Source organism: Rhinopithecus bieti, unplaced genomic scaffold (assembly GCF_001698545.2).
Source record: "Rhinopithecus bieti isolate Rb0 unplaced genomic scaffold, ASM169854v2 scaffold_33652, whole genome shotgun sequence".
NCBI classification, from domain to species: Eukaryota; Metazoa; Chordata; class Mammalia; order Primates; family Cercopithecidae; genus Rhinopithecus; species Rhinopithecus bieti.
The window spans coordinates 5,192,763-5,202,800 of record NW_016814761.1 but is presented as its reverse complement, the minus strand read 5'-3'; the positions used below and the strand labels follow the sequence as shown (position 1 = coordinate 5,202,800).

Genomic DNA, 10,038 nt, shown 5'->3' with positions numbered 1-10,038 from the left:
TATTATGATTCTTCTTCCGGAGACCTCTGTCCTTTGAGGCAAGTCTGTAAACCAATGTTTGCTTTTTAACATTTTGACAAGGGACAGTTGTGGGGGAGTCACACCGTCCTTCCACGCTGTAAACGCAGGTAACAAAAGGATTGGATGAGGGTCGGTGGTGACTCACTGCTCCGACATTTTACTTGAACAAGCTGTTTCTCTCCCAGAAGACTCAGAACATAAGCACCTTGAATGGATGGGTCGCATTTAGGACTCCAAATAAGTTCTGCTTTCCCATTTTTGTTTTCAATCTATGTGCTCTTTCAGAGACTCAAACCTGTTACCATTTTATCAGCAAAATGAGACTTTCTACTAATTTGGTGGGACACGCCTCGCCGGGAGTGATGTGTGTGTCATGGAATTGTGGTTGTGCATTGGAATGGCTAATCCCCTGATGTCAGATGCTAAGGAAGTGGCCTCAGCTACTGAGCATCACGTCACTGCTGGGTTTAGACACAACACGAACTTATGTATGGATGACAGCACCACTAATAACGAATGCCAGTGACCTAAACAGGGAATAACTTCAAATGAAACAAAATGCACCTCATATCATATTTACCCTGAAAGACACAACTGGCTGAATAAAATCTGATTAAATGAAACCTAGCAATGGGTTGATAATTTTGGTGGAACTTGATGATGTGTGCATGCCCAACACGGTGTGACCCAAGTCCCCTGGGAGGATCCTCTAAGTGAGTTTGGTTGGAGGCTACCATCCACAGTGCCTTGCATTTGCAGAGCGGCTCTTTCTAAGCCCAGTCCTGGGGTTATCTCCGGGATCTTCCCACATCCCAGCGGGAAGATAGGCCAAGTCCCCACCTGACCTCATCTTAGGCAGAGAGGCTTCCACGGAAGTGTGGGCTGGCTGTGGGGAGTTGAGGCCTAGCCCTGCTCTTTTGACGTTTCACCCCATGTTCTCCAAACTCTAGCAAGCAGCTTCCATAGTTCATTAAATTGGACTGAAAGTCTGATGGCTTGCAAAGCAAATTCTTTATAACTGTTATAAAGGTTTCATTGCTTAAGCATATAATCTAGCAAAACTGCCATGCCCCCTCCACTCCCTAAATTCTAAGACTTGCCAGGGAAGTGAACAGTGTCTAGTGGACTGCAGGAGTAACTGCACTCAGCCCAGAACTCCCTGGAGGACACAGGGAAGGTTCTGGAAAGTTGGTGGTACCTCACAGGGAGGGACGTGGTGCTCCAGGCCCCAACTTCCTCCTGTTCAGATACTCACTCTGCCATCCACCAGCCAGCTGGGAGTAGTTACACAGTCTCTGCCTCAGTTTCCCTATCTGTACATGGGTTGTTCATAGCCTCCACCTCAGAGGGTAGTAATGATGCCAGGCTCTTAGAACAGTGCTCAGTATATGTGCATTCTGTGCCTACTCTATGCCAAGCACTATAGATAGAAAAATGAACAAAATAGGGAGAAATCCCTGCCCTCAAGGAGTTTACATCTGCGGCAGTTGGGGGCACACAGCAGACAATCAATAGAGTGATTAGCCCCCAGTTAGGTTAGGTATTTCCAATCTTTGCCTATAAGCCACATATTTGCCCAAGTTAGGCTGCCTCCTTCCCATGAACTTTGACTGTGAACTTTGACTGTGGGATGACATCTTATAGCTGTGGTGTTTTGCCAACCAGCAGCTCTTGGCACACAAAATGTGCTGCCAGCAGCCCTTGAAGTCCAGTAGGTACCCTGGGCAGCCTTGTCCTCGACCCCACCTGCCTATTAAGAAAAGAGTGTTGTGTTTTGCATCAGCAGTAAAATGGGTCAAGGTTTAGTCAATTGGAAGTTGTGTCAAAACTCACTACGGGTGGTTGAGGCCTGAAGTCCCCCAGCATTCATTAACAACTATTGTTCAATGATTATCTCCCTGGGGCGTGTTGCAGTGAGTTGGCTCAAAGCATAACTGACCCTGGCCATGATCCAGAGACCTGCCCCCTGATGTCAGTGGGGAGCCTCCCTGGGTGCAGCCGAGGGGCAGGACTATTGTTTTCCACAGTATTTAAAGCTGGGAGGTTCTGCCACCGAGCACGGCCATCCCACTGGGAACACAAACTCGCCAGCGGGAAGAACCCGGAAAGAAACCTTGGATCTCCCTTCGAGATCGTCTAAAGAGAAGAAAGGTAAGTAGAGCTGTGCATTTACATTTTGAAAAAGTACAAAGATGAACTCATTTTTTTCCTGAGAGTAATAACTATTTGGCAATGCACGGCCCCAGCAAAAGGCCGTCGAATGTGTTTGAAGATGTCTGTTGTTGTTTTTGTTCAGGACGCTTGCGTTTTCTATTTCAGGTGACCTCACATTCGTGCCCTTTAGCAGCACTCTGCAGAAATGCCTCCTCGACTGCAAAACGGCCTGAACCTCTCGGCCAAAGTCATCCAGGGAACCCTGGACAGCCTGCCCAAGGCAGTGAGGGAGTTTCTTGAGAACAGTGCTGAGCTGTGTCAGCCTGATCACGTCCACATCTGCGACGGCTCCGAGGAGGAGAACGCGCGGCTTCTGGGCCAGATGGAAGAGGAGGGCATCCTCAGGCGGCTGAAGAAGTATGACAACTGGTAAGCTCGGCCCGCACTGCCTGCCCCAGCCCCCTGCAGGCAGGGCTCCCCTGTGTCTCCTGGGAGTTGGTGGAGAAAGGTGAATGAAGGCCTCTTGGGAGTTTCAGACTCTTGAGAAGTTGAATGCAATGGTCAGAACCATACAGATTTGAGTTTTGTGACGTTAGTGGGCTAGCCCAAGCTTTAAATGAGGTGGTGTGCACAAAACCTCTGCCAACTAGATTCTTGATAAAAACGAAAGACAGCCCCCGTCCTACAGACCAGCTCCTAGTTGAGTAAATGCCCACCTGGCCATGTCTTAGATGGTCTGTGTGTTCACACGGATGGACTGTTGTTAGCATGCTCGGCACTCTGCTAGGCATGGAAAGCCACGGTATTGAAGGAGATGGTTCGCTGCCCGTGGTGCTTGGCTGAAAGGAAGCCTGTGATTTTTGCAGCTGGTTGGCTCTCACTGACCCCAGGGATGTGGCCAGGATTGAAAGCAAGACAGTTATCGTCACCCAAGAGCAAAGAGACACAGTGCCCATCCCCAAAACAGGCCTCAGCCAGCTCGGTCGCTGGATGTCAGAGGAGGATTTTGAGAAAGCGTTCAATGCCAGGTTCCCAGGGTGCATGAAAGGTGAGCGGAACATTGATTTGATTGGGAAAAATAGCAGAGAACCTTTTCTGATGACATCTATCTTAATGGTAATTCAAACAGTCATGGAAGCTCCCACCACCTCAGATATCGTTCAGTTCCATACATGAAGTTGGCAATGTATCGAAAAAGCACATCCCTCTCCTGCTTTTACAGACTGTCTTATACAAACGTGGAAACTATTTCCATGCATGTGGGTTTTAAATAGCTTGGTGGGACCTGGTTGCGTATTTATGAAAACTCTTTAACTTCAGCAGGCTCTTCACTCTCCAGTGGCCTCTCCTAACCTAGGGGGGCTGGTGGCCAGCAGGGTGTGGTGGTGTTAGTGGAAGACTGTGAAAATGGGTCTACCTGGGAAAACAATGCTGGTTGTGTTCAAAGTCCAAGGTCATTTCTCACCAGCGCCCACCCATTGCACCCGGTAGGTCGCACCATGTACGTCATCCCATTCAGCATGGGGCCGCTGGGCTCGCCTCTGTCGAAGATCGGCATCGAGCTGACGGATTCGCCCTATGTGGTGGCCAGCATGCGGATCATGACGCGGATGGGCACGCCCATCCTGGAAGCACTGGGCGATGGGGAGTTTGTCAAATGCCTCCATTCTGTGGGATGTCCTCTGCCTTTACAAAGTAAGTGTATTATTTCAGAATCAAAAGTTAAAATAAAAAAAGAAAGCTGAACAACAAACCCCGGTGGGTGCCTCGGGGACCCCCAAGCAGGGCCCTGGCACACTGACGTGGGAGGGGTCCTTGTTCACAGAGCCTTTGGTCAACAACTGGCCCTGCAACCCGGAGCTGACGCTCATCGCCCACCTGCCTGACCGCAGAGAGATCATCTCCTTTGGCAGTGGGTACGGCGGGAACTCGCTGCTCGGGAAGAAGTGCTTTGCTCTCAGGATAGCCAGCCGGCTGGCCAAGGAGGAAGGGTGGCTGGCAGAGCACATGCTGGTGAGTCTGCAGGAAGCCCTGAGGTGCAGATGAGAGACCCTGAGGGTGGCAGAAACAAACAGCATTACAGTTCCCATCCAGCAAGACCCAGTACACTTTTCTGAGCGTGCAGGTTCCCAGACAGATTGGGAAACCCTACCAGTAATGATTAGTGCACACGTATACGTCACTTTTGAAGGCCCCCAAACACCAGGGGACCATAGAGATCCTTTGGACTTCATGATTCTGTGAATGTTCGTTTGCACTGATACCTGAAGAAATAGATCTTGAGGGCCTACATTCCAACCTCTGGGCTGAAGTACCAACCTCGGGGAGAAGGAAACAAAGATCACAATAAAGAATCTTGTCCCCAGCCTGGCGCGGTGGCTCAAGCCTGTAATCCCAGCACTTTGGGAGGGCGAGACGGGAGGATCACGAGATCAGGAGATCGAGACCATCCCGGCTAACCCGGTGAAACCCCGTCTCTACTGAAAAATACAAAACACTAGCCGGGCGAGGTGGCGGGCGCCCGTAGTCCCAGCTACTTGGGAGGCTGAGGCAGGAGAATGGCGTAAACCTGGGAGGCAGAGCTTGCAGTGAGCTGAGATCTGGCCACTGCACTCCAGCCTGGGCGACAGAGCGAGACTCCGTCTCAAAAAAACAAAAATGAATCTTGTCCCCAACAGATCCTGGGTATAACTAACCCCGAGGGTGAGAAGAAGTACCTGGCAGCAGCGTTTCCCAGTGCCTGCGGGAAGACCAACCTGGCCATGATGAACCCCAGCCTCCCCGGGTGGAAGGTTGAGTGTGTTGGGGATGACATAGCCTGGATGAAGTTTGACGCACAAGGTGACTCTTTTAGACCCAACTGTTGGACTCGAGTGAATTATTGGCCTTCAAAACATGCCACGTTCTCCTTGATCCAGTGTTTGGATTTTTAAATTATGTTAGTCCAGAGTTGGCCAAACCTTAGAAATATGTATTCTGTAAGAATTCTTCAATTTAATATTCAATCTGGATTGAAACTGTGCCATATGTTGCTGTTTGTTTACATACATACATTTGTTTAAATGGTATTGGTGGAAAATTGTGGAGGAAGCAAGAATTGTAAACATCTCAAAGTTGCATATGATGCTTGGATGAAAAGAGATAAATGTATATTCTAGGGAGGGAAGAAAGATTTGAGAAGTTGGCATAGAAATTAGTCTGGCAAGATATAAGAGTATATATTCTGCTTTGCCTGGCACTCACTACTACTTCTCTGGTTTAAATCTCCAGGTAATTTAAGGGCTATCAATCCAGAAAATGGCTTTTTTGGTGTCGCTCCTGGGACTTCTGTGAAGACCAACCCCAATGCCATCAAGACCATCCAGAAGAACACCATCTTTACCAACGTGGCCGAGACCAGCGACGGGGGCGTTTACTGGGAAGGCATTGATGAGCCGCTAGCTTCAGGTGTCACCATCACTTCCTGGAAGAATAAGGAATGGAGCCCAGAGGATGGTGCGTCCCCGCCAGAGACCTCGGTACGCCGGGCTGCAGGGACTGCCTGTTTGAGCCAGGCACTCACGGGCCTTTCTCCATCTTATAGGGGATCCTTGTGCCCACCCCAACTCGAGGTTCTGCACCCCTGCCAGCCAGTGCCCCATCATTGATGCTGCCTGGGAGTCTCCGGAAGGCGTTCCCATTGAAGGCATTATCTTTGGAGGCCGTAGACCTACTGGTGAGGCCCTCCTTCATTTAGGCTGGGAACATGGGTGTGCTGGGTACCGAAGGGCATCTGTGAAATCTCTGCTTTTCCATGACCTTGTCAGAGGGTACCCAGGGGCTTCCTTTCTTGAGCTTCCTTTCCAAAGAGCCAGAATAATTGGCAAGTTCAAATGTAGAACCAACCCTTCTGGTCACCTGGAACCTTTCTGAATCCTTTATCTATCATAGCTTGATCAAATTTTACTTTTTACTTTGTGGCCTCAGTCATGTAACTTTGACTTAGCAGTTTTCTGCAGTTTAGCTTGGTGAATGCAAAACTAGCTCGATTACAAAGTTATTGTCTTTCCATGTCTTTCCATGTTGTGAATAACACCACTGGTTGTAGAGGCTGAATTTTAAAACCTCTAATGAATGTTTCTTTTTTTTTTCTTCCCCTGCTAAAGGTGTCCCTCTAGTCTATGAAGCTCTCAGCTGGCAACATGGAGTCTTTGTGGGGGCGGCCATGAGATCAGAGGCCACAGCAGCTGCAGAATATAAAGGTAAGTCAAAGTCCTGATTTGAAACCACAGAGAAGTGGGATTAGAGTGCTCTTCATCCATCTTATACCTCTCTCCTTCTCTGTGTCTGTGTGTGGGAAGAGAGAGAGAGAGAGGAGAACAAAGCATGCTGATGTCAACAATCAATGGGGTCAGTTTTGCCTAGGAGAGCATCATTTACCAATGGAAGCTCCCTCTCTGTTTAACAGGCAAAATCATCATGCACGACCCCTTTGCCATGCGGCCCTTCTTTGGCTACAACTTTGGCAAATACCTGGCCCACTGGCTTAGCATGGCCCAGCACCCAGCAGCCAAGTTGCCCAAGATCTTCCATGTCAACTGGTTCCGGAAGGACAAGGAAGGCAAATTCCTCTGGCCAGGCTTTGGAGAGAACTCCAGGGTGCTGGAGTGGATGTTCAACCGGATTGATGGGAAAGCCGGCGCCAAGCTCACACCCATAGGCTACATCCCCAAGGAGGATGCCCTGAACCTGAAAGGCCTGGGGCACATCAACGTGATGGAGCTCTTCAGCATCTCCAAGGAGTTCTGGGAGGAGGAGGTGGAAGAGATTGAGAAGTATCTGGAGGATCAGGTCAATGCTGACCTCCCCTGTGAAATCGAGAGACAGATCTTTGCCTTGAAGCAAAGAATAAGCCAGATGTAATCAGAGCCTGAGTGCTTTACCTTTAAAATCATCCCCTTTCCCATCCACAAGGTGCAATAGAAGCGAGAGAGGGCAAGTTTTCCCAAATTGATGCCACCATAATAATCATCACCGCCGTGCGCAGATCTGAAAGGCACACTTTGATTTTTTTGAGGGTAAGAACCACAGAACACCAGCTAGTAGCTAATGAAATTGAGAAGGGAAATCTTGGCATGCCTCCAGAAATTTACACCCAATGCATAGTTTGTTCAAATTTAAGGTTACTCAGGCATTTGATCTTTTTAGTGGTTTTCACTTTAGCTATGTGGATTAGCTAGAATGCACACCAAAAAAATACTTGAGCTGTATATATATGTGTGTGTGTATGTGTGTGCATGTACGTCCACATGTGTCTGTGTGGTATATTTGTATATGTGTATTTGTATGTGCTGTTATCAAAAATATATTTAATACCTTTGGAAAAATCTTGGGCAAGATGACCTACTAGTTTTCCTTGAAAAAAAGTTGCTTGGTTATTAATAAGTGTGCTTAAATTATTTTTATACACCATTGTTCCTTACCTTTACATAATTGCAATATTTCCCCCTTACTACTCCTTGGAAAAAAATTACAAAATAAAGTTTTATAGAAAAGATGGATTTGCTTTGCTCGGTTTTTCTTATTTGAGCTACCAAGCAGAGTGAACTCTGATTAAACATCTTGTGATTTAAATCCTGCCCCCTCCCCAAGAGGGTGGAGACATTCAGAATCACACTTGAAGAGCAGGTGGGTTGTCTGGTCCCAGGGAGGAGGAAGGAGCCGATGGGGAGGAATGAGGCAGGGAACCGTAGTTGGGGTTCTCTGAATTTGTTGAAGCCACTAGTTGGCGTCCTTTAACAATTCTACAAACCTTTAGATGGTGAGGCTTCTGTGGCTGGACTGGGAAGGTTTAATGTCTGCTTTTGACAGCTTGGGTCTGGAGGGGGCTTAGGCTTCCACAAAAATTACATTGTGGACAGTTTCATAGGCTTTTGCCTTTTAACTCTTCAAAGCAACAGTTTTCTCAACTGTCATCCCCGCGTGGGAGCGGGGGAAGACAACTGTTCTTGAGAAGGAAAAGCCGACAGGATCTGGGTTGAGCAAGCATTAATTGAGCGCCTTCTACATCCTGGACATCATGCCAACACCATGGGCTGCCCGAGAACAGAGGTGGGTGGTTTGGTCCCCAGCTCTGCCTTGAACCTCACCTGCCCTCCTCTACTGCCAGTGTTTATTGGATATTCCAGAACGGTACAAACAAACCATAAACTTTATATTACAGATTCATTCTGTGTAAATACTATTATCTTCAAGTTGTAGTTTCTTTCTTGGGTCCAGGCTGTGAAATTGGCTTCACCCCTACCACAACCCAGCGGACAGGCTTGTTCTCATGTCACGCTCCACCCCTCCAGTCTCCTCAACTGGAAAACTTGCCTCTTTTCCTCACTTCCTCTGCTCCTTACAATGGCTTCACATGGAAGGTGAAGCCGAGATCACCCCAATTTTACAGGCGAGGAAACTGAGGCCAGGAGTGTCCATCGGGGCTGAGAAATTGCCAGGATTTCCTTCCCCATTAAGGAGCTGAGAGTCCTAGCTCCAGACTCATTGGCTTGTTCTAACATCAAAACCACTGATGGGAAAAACCACTTAGTGGAATTCAATGCTATCTGCTGTATTAGTTTAAATCAGTGGCATTCAAACTTGTTTCTCCTTTTCACTGCAGAACACGTTCTTGACATGTACTTGACTCAGAGTCCCATGTCTAAAAGAGACAGAGCTCAAGGCAGCCCACGTGAGGCTGGGGAGGGAGTCCAGAGTGCAGGCCACCTGGCCTCCATTTCCCCACCCCTTGGGGGCCTTTGGGCAGCTCCTTGAACCCCTGAAAGAGGCCACCAGGATAAAGTTTGTTAAAATGCATGCCTCGTGCCCCACTGTCCTATGATGGGCTTTTGGTACTCTTCACTCCCCCAGCAGGCAAAGACATTGGCCATCCCCAAATTCCTTCCCCTCCTGCACAGCATCACCCACCTGCCAAGCAGCCTCGTGTTGGACCATTTGCCAGCAAGCCCTGCAAGTCTGGGGGACAACCTAGAGGAGGTGACTTACATGCACAGCATAAGAGTTTTCAGGGGACCAAAAGGACTCAATACATGCCATTGGCTCCTGACTCAGTTTCCCCAAGCCATGCCTCCTGAGTGCTCCATCTGTCTCCAAATCCTGGTTTCTGTGCGGGGACCTCTGTCTACAATAAACAGGATACTATGAGCTCATTCTTCAATGTCCTCTTGTGCTTTCAGATGATTCAAAGTATATAAGCTAAGCCCATTTGCAGGAAGCTCATAGAGGGTGAGTGGCTCGTCACTTGAAAATACGGTTGGAGTGAGATGGAAAGCCCAGAGTCTCCTGATTCCTGGTCTACCACCGGACCACATGGCTCCAAAACCAACACTGGAACTGACGTCCTCTACTGGAATCCAGTGTAAGAGCTGCCCCCTGACCTCCAGGAAGCTGTGTTGGAGTCTGGGTTAAAGACCAGAAAACAATAGTTACGCAACAAATATTGAACCAGGACAACAAACCTGCCCTTATTCCCAGTTGAGTCATCTAGGGGGCACTGGCAGGTAGGCAGGTGGTGTGGGGTGGCTAGGTGGAGCCGGGCACACTTGGGAGCCAGGAATTACAGGGCTCTCTCTCTTCTCTCCCTCTCCCCTGGGGCCCACCCTAACCTGGAGCCCCCTGGGCTGCTCACTCGGCCCTCTGGGTGCCAACAGCCTGCACCTCCCAGAGTGCACGGTTCTGGCTTTAAGACCGCAGGGCATGGGCCCTACCGAGCTCCCTTGACCTGCAACCCTGCCAGAGGGCACCAAGCCAGGGGAGTAGCCTCTGCTTTGTCCTCGCTGTCAGCAGTTGCAGCAATGGCCCCAGTGAATTCATCTATGAGAA

At 48.9% G+C, this 10,038-nt stretch overlaps 1 protein-coding gene across 1 annotated transcript; it reads left to right on the top strand.

Annotated features, from left to right (window-relative positions):
- Nucleotides 1–2,054: 2,054 nt before the first annotated feature.
- Nucleotides 2,055–7,711, top strand: PCK1 (phosphoenolpyruvate carboxykinase 1). The gene is made up of 10 exons (XM_017852132.1): nt 2,055–2,172; nt 2,341–2,604; nt 3,042–3,223; nt 3,667–3,870; nt 4,001–4,188; nt 4,854–5,016; nt 5,446–5,670; nt 5,759–5,890; nt 6,321–6,416; nt 6,623–7,711. The coding sequence occupies exons 2-10, from the start codon at nt 2,381–2,383 to the stop codon at nt 7,075–7,077; spliced, it is 1,869 nt and encodes a 622-aa protein (XP_017707621.1). The 5' UTR covers nt 2,055–2,172; nt 2,341–2,380; the 3' UTR covers nt 7,078–7,711.
- Nucleotides 7,712–10,038: the final 2,327 nt, after the last annotated feature.